Source organism: Neoarius graeffei, chromosome 4 (assembly GCF_027579695.1).
Source record: "Neoarius graeffei isolate fNeoGra1 chromosome 4, fNeoGra1.pri, whole genome shotgun sequence".
NCBI classification, from domain to species: Eukaryota; Metazoa; Chordata; class Actinopteri; order Siluriformes; family Ariidae; genus Neoarius; species Neoarius graeffei.
Genome location: NC_083572.1, coordinates 85,916,159 through 85,936,082, shown reverse-complemented (window position 1 = coordinate 85,936,082; position 19,924 = coordinate 85,916,159). Strand labels below are relative to the sequence as shown.

The following is a 19,924-nucleotide window of genomic DNA, read 5'->3' as shown; positions in this document are numbered from 1 at the left end:
TGGGTCTGTCTCAGAAACTGGGTCCTGTGGGGGTCCCTCACGAAATATACTCACTGTCAATAAACTATACGGTTTTGAATGATGATACTGGTTTTAATTTGAAATAAAATGATGAAAGAAACAATACAGATAAAAACAATCTTTGATGTGAATATTTTATCCAGAATTTGGCAAAAATTCTGCAAATTTGTGGAAAAATGGCGGCTTGAACTGGGACATGATAAATGGTCGACTACATCGCGTTCCCTTAAAAAGGTTGTAGTCCACTGAAAAGTCTACAGTTATCACTAATTGTATTTTAAGTTGTAACTTTATACACCTAAGGATTGGTGCACTCATAACTGTAATAAAACATCATGCAAAATATTTGATCACCGTCGTAACTCCATTTTCCGCAGACCCAAAACCAATACGATCGTGTGTTTTGATCTAAATGGAAAGCCTCAGGGTCGAGGTCACTACCTCACCAAAAGTAGTAACTTAAAATCACTACGCCATATAAACATTTAGTTACAAATCTGCGATTTTGTTTTTTAAAACGAAAGCTGAAAGTTAGGTATAGAATATGTTTCTTACAGAATATGTTACGATGGTAGCTGGTCTTGTATGAATTTCTCATCTCATCTCATTATCTCTAGCCGCTTTATCCTGTTCTACAGGGCCGCAGGCAAGCTGGAGCCTATCCCAGCTGACTATGGGCGAGGCGAGAGGCAGGGTACACCCTGGACAAGTCGCCAGGTCATCACAGGGCTGACACATAGACACAAACAACCACTCACACTCACACCTACGGTCAATTTAGAGTCACCAGTTAACCTAACCTGCATGTCTTTGGACTGTGGGGGAAACCGGAGCACCCGGAGGAAACCCACGCGGACACGGGGAGAACATGCAAACTCCGCACAGAAAGGCCCTCGCCGGCCATGGGGCTCGAACCCGGACCTTCTTGCTGTGAGGCGACAGCACTAACCACTACACCACCGTGCCGCCCCTTGTACGAATTTCTGAGCTATAAAATGAGTTGTGGTCTATTTTTTACCGTAGCGTGTTATTTGTGTGCGGAGAAGGACACACATTAACAATTTGCATGTGTAGAATTGAATTTTCCACTCCAACAGTTAGAAGTTGATCGTGCTTCCATTTGCGGTCTTTCTGTTACGCGAGTGATCTGTTCGGACGTTATCGCTGAAAAGGTGAGTTTTGACAGTTTTATTTTGTTTTAGTCTTGCAGTATAAGGCAATAGAATGTTTCTTTTTCATCTTACTTTCATATTTTGTAGTGTTTGTGTATTTTTGGCCAATGTTTTGCAACCATGATCAATTTAGATCGAACTTTTGATAGAATCTATGGCCTGTCATTTTGCCCCGCCCCCGCCTCGCGCTCCGTCCGGTGCGGTAGTGATGTCCCGTTGCTTGCGTGCTGCAGCAGAGACCCGCGCGACCTTCAGCCGGTACAGTCGCTGTTCTTTTACCACCGCCGTTATTCTCATCTTTCTGGTGTGTTCTTGATTTTTCCATTGTGTCCTATTTCACCATATCAAATACCCAAACTGTATCATATTATTCATATTTAAGTGAATAATCAATTCAGTCATCATAACTTGGCATTTTTAACCCAAGCAATCAAAAAGAAGAAATTTATTCAATATTTTCACTCATCTGTGAAGGAGGGGCTTTAATTCTTCATGATGGAGTTATTTTATATGTAAATCAATTTTACAAAAGCATTTGAATTGTAATCAAAAAAAATTTCCACAGTGGAGGCCAGATAAAGCAAGATACTATCTTTATTCTTATTAAACATGACAAAAGAAACACTGAGTGTTAGGTAAATGCAAAAAAAAAAAAAAGTAAAATTAGAAAATTAATTTTTTGACCCAAATGTCCCAAATGAGAGACCAGTTTCTGAGATGGATGGATGGAGATATATGTGTGTGTGTGTGGTGTAGTAGTTAGCGCTGTCGCCTCACAGCAAGAAGGTCCTGGGTTTGAGCCCCGGGGCCGGTGAGGGCCTTTCTGTGTGGAGTTTGCATGTTGTCCGCGTGGGTTTCCCCCACAGTCCAAAGACATGCAGGTTAGGTTAATTGGTGGCCCTAAATTGGCCGTAGGTGTGAATAGTTGTTTGTCTCTATGGCTACATCCACACGGCAACGAGATTTTTTTTTTTAAATATTGCGTCCACATGGGCAATGGATCAGTAAAATATCAGGTACATATGGCAATGCAACGCTTGCTGAAAACGATGCAATACACATGCCACACCTCTACGTGTGCTGTAAGACGGTCCCATCGGAGACACCAGAACAATAGAAGAAGCAGGACGCATGCGCATAAACCCCTTCTTCTGTAGCATCAGCCACATAAAGTTTTGATTATTAATCAGTAGCGTAAAATAGTATCTATTGTCTAAGACACTTATTTATATTTCATATTAAAACGTCTATGTAAATTAATACATAGAAAGCCTGGCCAGGCGCTGAACGTTCTTCTGCCTTCACTTTAAGAGAAATTCAGGGTGACCATGAGCCTAGGTTCTTCCCTGTCACTGTCACACACACACACCTTCTCACTCCCTATCCTATGGATATAGTCCCTTTAAATCACGTGCTCGTTTTTTGAATGGAGACGCGGAAAGAGGAATGAATGGGGGTAGATGGAAGCCGGTACGCCAACATTCTGATATCCTCCAGAATTCTTTAATGGTCCAGAATAAATTGAATGCTACACGTTGATGGATTACTTTGTTCTTCTACGCCCTTTCTGAGGAATGTATTGTCGGACTTAAACCAACATCTGAAGAGGTGAGATCGCTCCTTTTTTTTCCCCTATTTTTGCTGGCGGGATTGACTCTGCCCTAAGGGCTATTCTCTCACACACTCTCTCTCTCTCTCTCTCTCTCTCTCTCTCTCTCTTTGCACCATTACACAATAAATATTCACAGTGAAAATATTTTGTAAGCGCGTTTCATGAACCAAGTTATAGGATTTGTTGACAACTCGCATCGAGTTCGTTACACTTCTACTCAGCGTGAAGCACTCACAGTCATGTGGTTGTGACGTCATCGTAAACAAATCCATTCTACTCATCCAGACGACTTTGCAACGGCGCCGTTGCCAGATTTTTCCACTCTGGAACCCGTTCTCAAAGGATTTCATTTTGGGGCACCCAAAATGCCGGTGCTGTGTGGACACCAGGCCTAAACGATAAACAATTTTATCAGATTCACCTGAATCCGTTGCCGTGTGGACAGGGCCTATGTGTCAGCCCTGCGATAACTTGGCGACTTTTCCAGGGTGTACCCCACCTCTCGCCCATAGTCAGCTGGGATAGGCTCCAGCTTGCCCGCAACCCTGTACAGGATAAGCAGCTACAGATAATGGATGGATGGATCCTATAATGTATTGTAGTTAATGTAGTAGCCTATGGTAGTCTTCTTTTGCAACCACATGACCAAAACTGCTTGCGTCATTGACCGCCGCCATGCTGGGGGATATATACAGCGGTGCTTGAAAGTTTGTGAACCCTTTAGATTTTTCTATATTTCTGCATAAATATGACCTAAAACAAAATCAGGTTTTCACACAAGTCCTAAAAGTATTTAAAGAGAACCCAGTTAAGAAATGAGACAAAAATATTATACTTGGTCATTTATTTATTGAGGAAAATGATCCAATATTACATATCTGTGAGTGGCAAAAGTATGTGAACCTTTGCTTTCAGTATCTGGTGTGACCCCCTTGTGCAGCAATAACTGCAACTAAACATTTCCGGTAACTGTTGATCAGTCCTGCACACCGGCTTGGAGGAATTTTAGCCCATTCCTCCGTACAGAACAGCTTCAACTCTGGGATGTTGGTGGGTTTCCTCACATGAACTGCTCGCTTCAGGTCCTTCCACAACATTTCCATTGGATTAAGGTCAGGACTTCGACCTGGCCATTCCAAAACATTAACTTTATTCTTCTTTAACCATTCTTTGGTAGAACGACTTGTGTGCTTAGGGTCGTTGTCTTGCTGCATGACCCACCTTCTCTTGAGATTCTGTTCATAGACAGATGTCCTGACACTTTCCTTTAGAATTCACTGGTATAATTCAGAATTCATTGTTCCATCAATGATGGCAAGCCGTCCTGGCCCAGATGCAGCAAAACAGGCCCAAACCATGATACTACCACCACCATGTTTCACAGATGGGATAAGGTTCTTATGCTAGAATGAAGTGTTTTCCTTTCTCCAAACATAATGCTTCTCATTTAAACCAAAAAGTTCTATTTTGGTCTCACCCATCCACAAAACATTTTTCCAATAGCCTTCTGGCTTGTCCACGTGATCTTTAGCAAACTGCAGATGAGCAGCAATGTTCTTTTTGGAGAGCAGTGGCTTTCTCCTTGCAACCCTGCCATGCACACCATTGTTGTTCAGTGTTCTTCTGATGGTGGACTCATGAACATTAACATTAGCCAATGTGAGAGAGGCCTTCAGTTGCTTAGAAGTTACCCTGGGGTCCTTTGTGACCTTGCTGACTATTACATGCCTTGCTCTCGGAGTGATCTTTTTTTGGTCGACCACTCCTGGGGAGGGTAACAATGGTCTTGAATTTCCTCCATTTGTACACAATCTGTCTGGCTGTGGATTGGTGGAGTCCAAACTCTTTAGACATGGTTTTGTAACCTTTTCCAGCCTGATGAACATCAGCAACGCTTTTTCTGAGGTCCTCAGAAATCTCCTTTGTTCGTGCCATGATACACTTCCACAAACATGTGTTGTGAAGATCAGGCTTTGATAGATCCCTGTTCTTTAAATAAAACAGGGTGCCCACTCACACCTGATTGTCATCCCATTGATTGAAAACACCTGACTCTAATTTCACCTTCAAATTAACTGCTAATCCTAGAGGTTCACATACTTTTTCCATTCACAGATATGTAATATTGGATCATTTTCCTCAATAAATAAATGACCAAGTATAATATTTTTGTCTCATTTGTTTAACTGGGTTCTCTTTATCTACTTTTAGGACTTGTGTGAAAATCTGATGATGTTTTAGATCATATTTATGCAGAAATATAGAAAATTCTAAAGGGTTAACAAACTTTCAAGCACCACTGTATATATGTAATAATCAAATAATTAAGTTACCTAATTAGGATGAATAATAAAAAGTGAAATATTTAAATCAAAAAGAAAAGTCTTAAGTTGTCTTTTGAAGCTTTCAATATCTTTTAAATTCCTTAAAGTATGCGGAATTGGTGGCACGGTGGTGTAGTGGTTATCACTGTCGCCTCACAGCAAGAAGGTTCTGGGTTTGAGCCCAGCAGCCGACGGGGGCCTTTCTGTGTGGAGTTTGCATGTTCTCCCCGTGTCTGCGTGGGTTTCCTCCGGGTGCTCCGGTTTCTCCCACAGTCCAAAGACATGCAGGTTAGGTTAATTGGTGGCTCTAAATTGACCGTAGGTGTGAATGGTTGAGAAGAGAAAACTTCTATAATAATCCATTAGAAGGCAACGGGAAACCTATTGTAATGTTCCCTAGAGACTTTGATGGCTGAAGCTGTCAGAGTGGCCACGTCACTGTAGCGATATGCCAAAATGGAAGCTGGTTCCAAAGCCTTGGTACACATGATGAAAACGCATGTTTTCCATATGTTTCAGTTTTGTAATGCAGCGTAGAAAGACAGATGGTGTTGTTGCTGTTAGAGCGTAGCGTCCGCTGTGGCTTTTGGACAACAAGCAAATCCCAGAGATAGGATGGTGCCAATCCATTGAGTACTTTAAAGGTAATTAGCAAGATCTTGAAAATTATTCTCCTTTTCACTGTCAACCAGTGAAGTGAACATAAAATTGGAGAAGTAGTTCTGCATGTTCAGTCTCTCAAACTACAAACCATGGAAACACGCTTTTCTTGTTTCATAGTTTAAACACACTCCTTTAATATTCCTTATAATGAGAGGAAATACAGAAAATCTCTAATCATCCAAATGCGCTGACAGGTTGTCCTACTTGTCTCATAACTGGTGGAAGTTCTAGAGAACCGGAGATCAGAATTTAGGAACTTTGATCAGCAAATTTTACTGTACTCTCATGACCAGGCAAGAGGTTACAAGACTTTTATAAGTTAACACCATTGTAAAAGATCACAAGACATGTGTTAAACACCTACTTCATGTTAGATTAACCCACAGTCCATCTGTTTTCACATGAGTGTGATAAAAGAGAAATCTAAGAAGGATTTATGTTTAATTTTAACACAGCAAACCAGAGTGCAAAATTAAGAGCCTTATTGTTTGTTTCCCAACAGTGCAGAAAAGGATCAGTGTTAAGTCAGCAACTTATGGACAGACAGGAACACAACTCTTTGTATGGAAGACTTCATATGCAATAAGTTCCCAGTGTCTCCTCTCTCAGTTTCCTAGACACAGTCAGTCTTAAGAGAAAGCATGCAAGCTTGGTGGCTGCCAAGTAATGCATCCAAAGACGGAAGCTTGCAACACCAACTAGCTGACACCAAACTAAATCATTCTTCAAGAGAGAAATAGCCTTGGGCTGGAGAACTTCCATTCACAAAGCTGTAAATGTGTTATCGAGGTTGATTAAAAGGTTACTTTCTTACTCAATTGCTTGTCTTGTCACACACACACACATGCGCACACACACACAGGCATGAACAGTCTATCAGTTTTGTGAAGAATGCTTATAATAATAATAATAATAGTCCTTCTTTCATTGGACTCTGGACAGCCATACAGCTGTATGTGATTGTGATTTTTAATTTTTTTTAAATTATAAAACCATGAATCCTTAACCAGTTTGGTCAACTGATTGAGACATAGGTGAATCAGGTGCTTCTGGCAACCTTCACATCATTCTGTTGTTTCCTGATAGAACAGAAATTAATTTCGTGCTGTAAAAAATAAACCCTTAAATTAAAATGTGTTATACCAATTATAGCTGAAGTGAAGAAACATCACAGTCACGGGGTATCATTTTATTCCCACTCACAGTAAGAGTTCTAGCATGAAATGAGCTTTTATTGGTCCAACACTAAATTGTTGGTCATGTGCATATAAACAAGGATTTCTCTATGGCAAAAACAGTGGAACTGACTACCTAGGGACCCTACGAAGGACAGGGACACAAAGGCAAGCTGGAGCCTATCCCAGCTGACTATGTGCGAGAGGTGGGGTATACCCTAGACAAGCCGCTGGATCATCGCAGGTCTGACACAGAGACAAACAACCATTCACGGTCAATTTAGAGCCACCAATTAGCCTAACCTGCATGTCTTTGGACTGTGGGGGAAACCGGAGCACCCGGAGGAAACCCACACAGACACGGGGAGAACATGCAAACTCCGCACAGAAAGGCCTCCGTCAGCCACTGGGCTCAAACCCAGAACCTTCTTGCTGTGAGGCGACAGTGCTAACCACTACACCACCCAGGACTCAAAGGGCCTGGACAAAAACATCCATCCATTATCTGTAGTCGCTTATCCTGTGCAGTGTCGCGGGCAAGCTGGAGCCTATCCCAGCTGACTACGGGCGAGAGGCGGGGTACACCCCGGACAAATCGCCAGGTCATCACAGGGCTGACACATAGACACAGACAACCATTCACACTCACATTCACACCTACGGTCAATTTAGAGTCACCAGTTAACCTAACCTGCATGTCTTTGGACTGTGGGGGAAACCGGAGCACCCGGAGGAAACCCACGCGGACACGGGGAGAACATGCAAACTCCACACAGAAAGGCCTCCGTTGGCTGCTGGGCTCGAACCCAGAACCTTCTTGCTGTGAGGCAACAGTGCTCACCACTACACCACCCAGGACTCAAAGGGCCTGGACAAAAGCGTCTGCATTATTATTTATAAAAAGGTCTATTTCATTTAGAGATGACAGATTTTGAATGCAGCATGTATTTTATTGCACATTAAAGGGTGTGGGGTTTGTTTTACATGCCTTGGTTTGTGTCTGTTGAAAGAGAAAAGGTTTTAAAGCTATCTTCAATAATAATAATAATAATAATAATAATAATAATAATTGTAGGATATTTTTCTTTAGTATTTATTGTTGCTTTCTTGGATAAATGCCTAATGCCTGTAAACGTGTAAAAGCTGAATCTATGTGCGGGGCAGGCTGAACCATTTCCTCCTCTCAGAGGGGTGAGCTAAAGACTTGGCAAGGCCTCAAATACTATTTATGTAGGGGAAAATATCTCTCGGTTTTTTTATTGTCTGTATATTTGGGTTTATTTGTGATTCTAACTATTTAGGAGCCCAGAACTGCAGATCAAATTAAACACGGTAGTTTTTGTGTTTCTGAGCTCCCCTTTTGTTAAAGGATAATGGGTATCCAGTTCCACAACCCCCCTCCTTGTAACATTCATCTCCGGCGCTGCTGCGGGCGGGCAGCAATCTAAATAGTGCTGGATGAAAGAGGTTGGGGAAGCCGCAGTAAATGCGGCTCATGATGTTGAAACGTTTCCTCCTCTGTTATTCAGGCTAGAGAGAGAGAGAAAGAAAGAGAGAGAGAGAGAGAGAGAGGCGCTGCATTTAGGCAGAACGGGGATGTGATGCATTAGTCCCGTCTCCTCCCTCCTTCTGCTCCTCCTTTGCTTCTCCACCGCGAGGAGCCTAAAGATGCGCACACCACCTTGAAGCGACCTCGTTTGCACGTACGCGATTGACGATTTGTGCTCATGAGCCTGCTCGGAGGCTACAAGAAGAGGAGCGGTTATGATGGTTATGAATCTTTGCAGTTGGTCGATAGCGGAGGAGGCGGCGGCGGAGACTTCAGCAGCAGCAGCGGCGGCGGCGGCGGAGGAGGTGGAGGATTGGCAGCAGTGACCCTCGGCTCCAAGGCGCGACCGGACCACTGCAGCATCATGGACGGCTCAGGTAAGGCTTTCTACACTCGAGTGCACAAAATGATACCAAGCTCTACCTTTACCTACTTGTCACTGTAGTGGTATCCTTAAGGGTATACCTTCTCCATCTTTTCTGGGCCTAAACCTTATATTATTCTAGCAATAATAACCTCAATAGTGTCTCGTGTCCCAAATGCTATTAAGGCATTCATGACTTTTTTTTTTTTAAATATTATTATTATTTTTAGTTAGTTTCAAGGATATTTGTCAGGTGCACAAAATGTCAGAAACAATTGCTTGTTGGGAAGCTCAGGCACTCTACACCTGTGCAATGCAAAAATATACATCAGAACATAAAGGGGGAAGGAGCAGAGGAGAGATGGGAAAAAACGATTTACAAATACACTCACAGTCACACTCACCAGCCACTTTATTAGGAACACCCACACACCTGCTGGTTGATGCAGTTTTCTAATCAGCCGATCCCCTGACAGCAACACAATGCATAAAATCACACCGACACAAGCCAAGCGCTTCAGTTAAAGCTAGACGGCCTTTCGATTTCATAAAATCTGTCAAATTTAGTTCCGGCTGAAATGATACATGTTTATTTCTGTAATATCTCACAAAATATCAGGCCATTCTGTGGCTGGGAAGTTATTTAATTTGAGGGGATTCCCGAGCAAATAATGCGCATGAAATCGCTCACTTCACGCAGTCAAGCAGACAGAGGAAGTCCGTGTGTCTGTGCATGCGCACGTTTACCTTTGACCGTGCACTGACAGTTACATCATTTTGTTGCTAAACGAACAGCTGATCACACCGAGGTGCTCGCTGTGTGCCAATATTTATTAGTTTGGTCCTGCATTTCCTTTCCTTCACAACATAACGTCTTTTCTTCTCACTTTCCGTTACTGTAGTCGGTCTTTCACGTTTCATTCGCGCACTCACGTCCTCCATTTTTCTCTCCTGTTTCAAATTTGTACCCCACAATGCTTTGTGCGAACGGGGAAAGCCCACCATGTCATGCATGACGTAGTATCTTGAATTGGGTCATGGTGAAGCAGGAAAAAATAGTTGAGAATTTAGGGTCACGTAGCCTGAAATTCATTAATTGTTCTATTTAAAAAAAAAAACGAATAAAATTGGAAGTCTGTGATTCAAATTCAGTAGCTTTCTGTCCACTAAACAAAAATAATTGGTTGTCAGGGAAAATTTTTTTTATGACCTACACTTGAAAAATCTGAAAGGCAGTCTAGCTTTAATGTTCACTTCAAATATTAGAATGGGAAAAATTGTGATCTCTCACAATTGTGATTTCACTGTGGCATGGGTGTTGGTTTGAGCCAGATGGACTGGTTTGAGTATTTCAGAAACTGCTGATCTCCTGGGCTTTTTACACACAGCAGTCTCTAGAGTTTACACAGAATAGAGCGAAAACCAAAAAAGCATTGAGTGAGCGACAGTTCTGTGGGTGGAAACGTCTTGTTGATAAGAGAGGTCAGAGGAAAATGGCCAGATTGGTTGGAGCTGCCAGGAAGGATATAGTAACTCATACCACCGTGGTGAGCTGAAAAGCATCTCAGCATGCAACAGCAGAAGACCACATATACTGTAGGTAAAATGCAGAGCCTAACCGTGTATATTTAAAATGTAATTTTTTTTACAATTGTATTAGTACTACTGGGGCGGCACGGTGGTGTAGTGGTTAGCGCTGTCGCCTCACAGCAAGATGGTCCGGGTTCGAGCCCCATGGCCGGCGAGGGCCTTTCTGTGTGGAGTTTGCATGTTCTCCCCGTGTCCGCGTGGGTTTCCTCCAGGTGCTCCGGTTTCCCCCACAGTCCAAAGACATGCAGGTTAGGTTAACTGGTGACTCTAAATTGACCGTAGGTGTGAATGTGAGTGCGAATGGTTGTCTGTGTCTATGTGTCAGCCCTGTGATGACCTGGCGACTTGTCCAGGGTGTACCCCGCCTTTCGCCTGTAGTCAGCTGGGATAGGCTCCAGCTTGCCCGCGACCCTGTAGAAGGATAAAGCGGCTACAGATAATGAGATGAGATGAGATTAGTACTACTAATAATAATAGTATGTGTAGTGTGTCATAAATATAATCAATATATCAGTATGTTGCACAGAGAGTCCTTAGCAGCAGTAAAGTAATGCCTTTAAAATACTGCAGCATGCCCAAAAGTGGCTGTCCATGTGTGTTCTTGAGCTGTCAGTGATTATCAGTTGGCCACACACTATATGGCCAAAAGTATGTGGACACCTGACCATCTCACACATACGTGTGGTTCTTCCCAAAACTGTTGCCTTAAAGCTGGAAGAACACAATTGTCTAGAATGTCTTTGTGTGCTGTAGAATTAAGATTTCCCTTCACTGGACCTAAGAGGCCTGAACATGTTCAAACATGACAATGCTCCCGCGCACAAAGTGAACCCCATGAGGACACGGTTTGTAAGGTTGGCATGGAAGAACTTGAGTGTTCTGCACAGATCCCTGACCTCGACCCTACTGAACACCTTCGGGATGAACTGGAACATTGACGGCACCCCAGGCCTCCTCACCTAACACTAGTGTCTGATCTCACGAATGCTCTTGTGGCTGAATGAACATAAATCCCCACAGCTATGTTCCAAAATCTAGTGGAAAGCCTTTCCAGAAGAGTGGAGGTTAGTAAAACAACAAAAATCTGGAATGGGATGCTAAAAAGCATATTTGGGTGCATTGATCAGGTGTCCACAAACTTTTGGGCATTTAATGTATTGTGGAGATTCAATTTAATCCCATTGCACATTGCAACACAGGATCAGCCATAGTCTTACATTTTTTCCTGTATCCTTTATTTCTTTCACTTCACCCATTTTAAATGCTTTATTCTTTATCCAAAGCTGCTAGACGATTTCACTCATAATGGACTCACTATTAATAGCTGTTAACTAAGATCTATTGTTATAAGCTGCCTAGCATTGGTCACTCATCTTACACAAAGTGTGCTCTTTATTTTATTAAAAAATGTATTATACTTATGACTACGGTGGCGCTTGGCACAACACGTTATATTGCTGCCTCATAGCTCCAGGGTCCCTGGTGCAATCCTAAACCTGGGTTCCTGTTTGTGTGGTTTGACATGCTCTCCCTGTGTCCGCTAGAGTTTCATCTGGGTTCTCCAGTTTCCTCCAACTTCTCCAAAACATGCTAGTTTATTAGCTATGTAAAATAGCCCCAAGGTGTGAATGTGTATGACTGTATCTGTGTGATAGATTGGTGTCTCATTCAAGGTGTATTCCCACCTCACACTCAGGCTACGTTTACACTAGACCGTATCTGTCTCGTTTTCTTCGCGGATGCACTGTCCGTTTACATTAACCCCCCTGAAAAAGCGGGGAAACGGGAATCCGCCAGCGTCCACGTATTCAATCTAGATCGTATCAGCTCCGGTGCTGTGTAAACATTGAGAATACGCGAATACGCTGTGCTGAGCTCTAGCTGGCGTCTCATTGGACAACGTCACTGTGACATCCACCTTCCTGATTCGCTGGCGTTGGTCATGTGACGCGACTGCTGAAAAACGGCGCAGACTTCCGCCTTGTATCACCTTTCATTAAAGAGTATAAAAGTATGAAAATACTGCAAATACTGATGCAAATACTGCCCATTGTGTAGTTATGATTGTCTTTAGGCTTGCCATCCTTCCACTTGCAAGTAATAAGTGATATGCGCTGGGATCTCACACACAGCGGCTCAGTCCCGAATCGTGGCTTGTTCACTTCACTCGCGCGCTCTGTGAGCTGCGCAGGGCCGGAGTGCACACCCTCCAGAGGGCACTCGCTGTTCAGGGCGGAGTGATTTGGAGCGCAGGATGCCTGCGGAGCCGAGCGTATCCGCGTATTGGTGTTGCTGTGTGCACGGCTAACGGTTTTAGTGTAAACGCGAATCGTTTTAAGAACGTTAATCTGATGATCCGCTGATTCGACGTAATGTAAACGTAGCCTCAGTGTTCCAGGGATAAGCTCATGATCCACCATGACCTGGAGAAGAATAAAGTACTTACTGAAGATGACTGAATGAATTATTTGTGATTTGCGTATATAAAACTCACTAGAAGACAATAATCAAACCCTGTGTCCGAAATTGCTCACTCGTTCACTACTCCCTATATAGGGAATTACTATATAGAGGACTATATAGTGAGCTCATTGGTAAAATGAAAAAACGCTTTCGGACACTACTCTGTTGCACTGGTATTTACGTCATTACTGTCGCACAATTAAAACGTGCCAGGTCAGTCGGCTGGTGGGTTTTCAAAATAATAAACACATGCAGATATTTTTGTCATAAATACATAGTTAACTGAGCGTATGTCCCACATTAATCAATACAAAGTACCTACATCTTTCAGTTTTTTTTAAATCAAGGCTGAATACTTTCTTCTTTGCCGCTGCCTTTTATTAAATCAAATTTGAGACTTTTAATTTGATTTCTTTCAGCGCGACCACAATACATGATGGGCTATATTGCTTTGGTTAGTGACCATCGTTGTACACTACTTTTCGTGATGCATTGTGGGATATTTTGAGTGCACTATATAGGGTGTAAATAATCCTCACTTAGGTCAAGTCAAGTCTATTTGTATAGGGCTTTTAACAATAAACATTGTCCCAAAGCAGCTTTACAGAATTTGAATGACTTAAAATATGAGCTAATTTTATCCCTAATCCAATACCCCAATGAGCAAGCCTGTGGCGACGGTGGCAAGGAAAAACTCCCTTAGACGACATGAGGAAGAAACCTCGAGAGGAACCAGACTCAAAAGGGAACCCATCCTCATTTGGGCAACAACAGACAACATGACTATAACATTAACAGTCCTAACATAAAATGTTTCAGACAGCACTGCAAAATGGCGTCCCCACTATACTATATAGTGCCCTATATAGTGAGTAGGGAGCAAGTTTGGACACAGGGAAAGTCTTTAAGACATTTGTCAAGGGAACCCCTGGACCATCCACGTACATTTGGAAAATCTTCCTATTTCAAGGGTTTAAGGCTGGCTCCTGTGACAAGTATCTCTTTTATGTCCATAATAGTTTTTACCAGGTACATATGTACATAAAATTTAGCGATGAATGTAGTCTGTCCTGCAGAAAAGCATGCTAAAATGTCTCATCTCATCTCATTATCTCTAGCCGCTTTATCCTGTTCTGCAGGGTCGCAGGCAAGCTGGAGCCTATCCCAGCTGACTACGGGCGAAAGGCGGGGTACACCCTGGACAAGTCGCCAGGTCATCACAGGGCTGACACATAGACACAGACAACCATTCACACTCACATTCACACCTACGCTCAATTTAGAGTCACCAGTTAACCTAACCTGCATGTCTTTGGACTGTGGGGGAAACCGGAGCACCCGGAGGAAACCCATGCGGACAACATGCAAACTCCACACAGAAAGGCCCTCACCGGCCACGGGGCTCGAACCCGGACCTTCTTGCTGTGAGGCGACAGCGCTAACCACTACACCACCGTGCCGCCCCGCTAAAATGTCATGAGTGTTTTTTTTTATTTGGTAGTATTTTTACAGACCACATACAGTATGGCATGAAATATTATTAAGGACTAGACTAAAGATATAAAGCAATGTTCTTTACAGACACTTGAAATTAAAATGGTTGATATTTGGTCGAAACATTGAATAGAAATCTAATACTTTTGCAAGTTGTCACGTTTGCCTTGTGTGCTGAACTTGCTGTGCCAAGCGAACTCTCTTGATAAAACTAAGCATCATGGTAGCAGTTAGCCTCTTTAATCTGGTATTATCCCTGGATGTGAAGCATGTTAACATGTGGCAGGTTGCCAACACGGAGTATCAAATGTTTACTGCTTTCTAATATTACACTATTTTGCCTGAGTGCCAGGTCAACCCAGGTTAGTTAGAAAATGAAAGTTACAGGCTGCAGGGTTACAGCGAGCACCAAACTCACACAAAACATATTAAGTCATGTGAGAAAGAAACTAATATCCTGACATGTCTAATTTGTTCCAAAGAAGCGACACATTTCAAACAAAATATTACAAACTGACAATTAGCATAACATTAATCAACTCCCGAACTAACATATCAGAATATTCAGGAAGTAGTCAGTAAACTCTTTGTATTTACTGCATTATCTTCAACTGTCCTGTTTATGAATTTAACAGAATTTGTAAGTACTAAAATAAACAAACCAACATTTTCATCTCATCTCATTATCTGTAGCCGCTTTATCCTTCTACAGGGTCGCAGGCAAGCTGGAGCCTATCCCAGCTGACTATGGGCGAGAGGCGAGGTACACCCTGGACAAGTCGCCAGGTCATCACAGGGCTGACACATAGACACAGACAACCATTCACACTCACATTCACACCTACAGTCAATTTAGGCCAAGTTTACATTAGACCGTATCTGTCTCGTTTTCTTCGCGGATGCACTGTCCGTTTACATTAAAACGCCTGGAAACGCCGGGAAACGGGAATCCGCCAGGGTCCACGTATTCAATCCAGATCGTGTCTGATCCGGTGCTGTGTAAACATTGAGAATACGCGGATACGCTGTGCTGAGCTCTAGCTGGCGTCGTCATTGGACAACGTCACTGTGACATCCACCTTCCTGATTCGCTGGCGTTGGTCATGTGACGCGACTGCTGAAAAACGGCGCGGACTTCCGCCTTGTATCACCTTTCATTAAAGAGTATAAAAGTATGAAAATACTGCAAATACTGATGCAAATACTGCCCATTGTGTAGTTATGATGGTCTTTAGGCTTGCCATCCTTCCACTTGCAAGTGGTAAGTGACTTGCGCACAGCGGCTCAGTCCCGAATCACTGCTCGTGCACTACACTCGCGCGCTCTGTGAGCTGCGCAGGGCCGGAGTGCGCACCCTCCAGAGGGCACTCGCTGTTCAGGGCAGAGTGATTTGGAGCGCAGCTGCTGAGGAGGAAGCGATGAACCGCACTGACACATTTCAACTTGCGTGCCGAATTAGTCATGTGATTAGCGTATCCGTGTATTGGCGTTGCTGTGTGCACGCGAATCGTGTATTGGCGTTGCTGTGTGCACGCTAATCGTTTTTAAAAACGTTAATCTGATGATCCGCTGATACGGTCTAATGTAAACCCCACCTTAGAGTCACCAGTTAACCTAACTTGCATGTCTTTGGACTGTGGGGGAAACCGGAGCACCCGGAGGAAACCCACGCGGACACGGGGAGAACATGCAAACTCCGCACAGAAAGGCCCTCGCCGACAAACCAACATTTTAACTTTTATAATTATTCAACCACATACCCTATGCATTTATTTACTGAAATATAATACCCAAGTTACAATCTGATGTTTGGCCAGCACCAGTTTTCTACCTGCTTAATAACAAATTGGCAGCTAGCATAAAGTTAGCTAACTATTTAGCAGCTTATTAGAATCTTCAGGAAGTAAACTCGGTGAGCTCTTTTTATTTACCTCGTTTTATTTTTCTTTAAGTTCCCTTGTTTACAGATTTGGTACAATTGATAGTCCTACATCAACTGAAGAAACCAACATCTTGTCATGTATAAATACATTTTTCAAAATAATTACATTCACAGCTAGCATGATGTTAGCTAACTAGCCATCAGCCTTTTAGTGTCTTCAGGAAATAACATTTTCTAGTTACTGAATTTTTCTTCAACTCTCCTGTTTACACATTTGACAAAGTTTGAATACACGATGAGGAAACTTACAGAAGAATATTAAAGCTAGACGGCCTTTCGATTTCATAAAATCGGTAAAATTTAGTTCCTTCTGAAATTTGGTCATTGTGATATATGTTTATTTCTGTAATATCTCACAAAATATCAGGCCATTCTGTGGCTGGGAAGTGATTTAATTTGAAAGGATTTCCGAGCAAATAATGTGCATGAAATCACTCGCTTTGTGCAGTCAAGCAGACAGAGGAAGTCCGTGTGCGCATGCGCAGGTTTACCTTTGACCGTGCACTGACAGTTACATCATTCTGCCGCTAAACGAACAGCTGATCGCCAATATTTATTAGTTTGGTCCTACATATTTGGTACAATTGATAGTCCAGCATCAACTGAAGAAACCGGTTGCATGTTCCTTCGCAACATAACGTCTTTTCCTCTCACTTTCCGTTACTGTAGTCGGTCTTTCACGTTTCGTTCGCATACTCGCGTCCTCCGTTTTTCTCTCCTGTTTCAAATTTGTATCCCACAATGCCTTGCGTGAACAGGGAAAGCCCACCACGTGGTGCATGATGTAGTATCTTGAATTGGGTCATGGTGAAGCAGGAAAAAATAGCAGAGAATTTCAGGCCATGTAATCCTAAATTCATTAATTGCTCTATTTAAAAAAAACTAATAAAATTGGAAGTCTGTGATTCGAATTCAGTAGCTTTCAGTCCACTAAACAAAAATAATTGGGTGTCGGGGAAATTCTTTTTATGACCTAGACTTGAAAAATCTGAGAGGCAGTCTACCTTTAATAAACCTATAAAATACGAGCTAAAGACCAAGTTGTTCATGTGAATCCTTCTTTTATTACGTAGTCTCATCAAATGCTCCACAACACTGTACCCAGCTAAATGTACCATTTTATATCACTGACGTACCATTTTATATATTTGGTGTGCATGAGTGATTTATGACACCAGATTGATTATTACAGATAGGATCAAGTCTCTCACATTATATAATTGATGATTCTGTCAAAACTGATCAGTTACAGTCATCAGTTCATTTATTACATATTCTCTCTTTCTCTCTCTCACACACACACACACACACACACACACAGGTTACATAACCTCACACACTGTCACTCAAGCATACACATAGTCCTCGAAAAATGTATTTAACATGTAACACGCTGAGCATAAATGTGCTAAAAAGCTTGATTTACACTTTGCTTACAATTTAAATTACAATAAATTTCATACAATTATTTAGCCATTTCAGGCATACTTTGCCCTGAATAAATATGACATCTCTATACTCACATTTGAGTCTACATGCAAAATTATGTTACTTGTGACCACCTAAAACATGAATGAGAAGCTTGTAATTTAATGTGATAAAGTCCAACATCTAGCCAGTTATCCAGCTTTAGCTACAATTACCGATCTCATCTCATCTCATCTCATTATCTCTAGCCGCTTTATCCTGTTCTACAGGGTCACAGGCAAGCTGGAGCCTATCCCAGCTGACTACGGGCGAAAGGTGGGGTACACCCTGGACAAGTCGCCAGGTCATCACAGGGCTGACACATAGACAACCATTCACACTCACATTCACATCTACGGTCAATTTAGAGTCACCAGTTAACCTAACCTGCATGTCTTTGGACTGTGGGGGAAACCGGAGCACCCGGAGGAAACCCACGTGGACACGGGGAGAACATGCAAACTCCACACAGAAAGGCCCTCGCCGGCCACGGGGCTCGAACCCGGACCTTCTTGCTGTGAGGTGACAGCGCTAACCACTACATCACCGTGCCGCCACAATTACCGATATGGCAGTTAATTGTTTAGTCAATCCATCAATCAGGTGGCACGGTGGTGCAGTGGTTAGCACTGTTGCCTCACAGCAAGAAGGTTCTAGGTTTGAACCTCATGGCTGACAGGGGCTTTTCTGTGTGAAGTTTGGATATTCTCCCTGTGTCTGTGTGGGTTTCCTCTGGGTGCTCTGGTTTCCTTTCATAGTTCAAAGACATGCTGTTCGGTTAATTGGCTACTTTAAATTGCCTGTGTGTGAATGGTTGGGTGGGAACTGCTCTGTCCTTGATGTCCACCTTGGATAGTCTTAATACGCTCATGTTGATTTCTTCTGTTATATATGATTTTGAAATACTTCCCAACAAGCAGATGTGTGCAAATGTAACCCTAGTCCTAGGCAGAAGGGCAGCATTGCCACATGGGAGTGATACTGCAGGGTTGTGGAATGAGAGTGTATTTCAGGCTGAGAGTGCACTTTATCTGTAAAACACTGTGTGTGTGTGTGAGAGAGAGAGTGAGTGAGTAAGCAAGAGAGATTGGATGTGGCAGACTGGATGGCTTTATTTGAAATAGACTCACCTCATCTTATTTCCTCATCTCATCTCATCTCATCTCATTATCTCTAGCCGCTTTATCCTGTTCTACAGGGTCGCAGGCAAGCTGGAGCCTATCCCAGCTGACTACGGGAGAAAGGCGGGGTACACCCTGGACAAGTCGCCAGGTCATCACAGGGCTGACACATAGACAACCATTCACACTCACATTCACACCTACGGTCAATTTAGAGTCACCAGTTAACCTAACCTGCATGTCTTTGGACTGTGAGGGAAACCGGAGCACCCGGAGGAAACCCACGCGGACACGGGGAGAACATGCAAACTCCGCACAGAAAGGCCCTCGCCGGCCACGGGGCTTGAACCCGGACCTTCTTGCTGTGAGGCGACAGCGCTAACCACTACACCACCGTGCCGCCCCATCTTATTTCCTAATTTCTTTAATTTATTTTACATGAAAATATGAGTCCATGGAATGTCAGTTTGAATTGTTTAATGTTCCTTAGTAGTTGGTTTCACAGATATTTTCTCAAAGACAGATCATCTGTGGTAGGGTTAAACATAGACACTTTAGGGATTTCCCAGAAGGACAAGTGGAACACACCTTAAGATACTGAATTTAAGCATTACTAGGACAGCATGGTGGTACAGCAACCTGCTGGTTGACAGGGCCTTTCTGTGTGGAGTCTGATGTTCTCCTCATGCCCGCATGGGTTTCCTCTAGTTTCCTCAACTGGCTACTCCTAAATTGCCCATAGATATGAATGAGTGTGAATATCTGTCTGTCTCTCTGTGTTGGGCCCCGTGATGGATTTGCCTCGCCTCTCACTCGGTGTCAGCTGGGATTGGCTTCAGCTCACCTGCAACCTGCAATGGATAAGTGGCATAGAAGATGAATATATGAATGGGACAGCCTATTAAATAGTGAGACAGTGAGATTGATGTTTAGCAGTAATGGCAGAGAGCGACCCAAACAAAGCCAG

General features: G+C 42.9%; 1 protein-coding gene across 6 annotated transcripts in view; it reads left to right on the top strand.

Moving 5' to 3' along the window:
* Window positions 1–19,924, top strand: part of dnajc6 (DnaJ (Hsp40) homolog, subfamily C, member 6) — a 125,013-nt gene that overhangs the window by 1,033 nt on the left and 104,056 nt on the right. For 5 of the 6 annotated variants that reach the window (XR_009654583.1, XR_009654582.1, XM_060919919.1 and 2 more), the window contains exon 1: window positions 8,436–8,893. Coding sequence is in view for 4 of the 6 variants with exons in the window: in XM_060919919.1 (XP_060775902.1) it covers window positions 8,695–8,893 (199 nt within the window). In the remaining 2 variants the exon portion in view is untranslated. Of the gene's footprint in view, window positions 1–8,435; window positions 8,894–19,924 lie in introns of those variants that run through there. The other variant, XM_060919921.1, reaches the window with a different exon arrangement.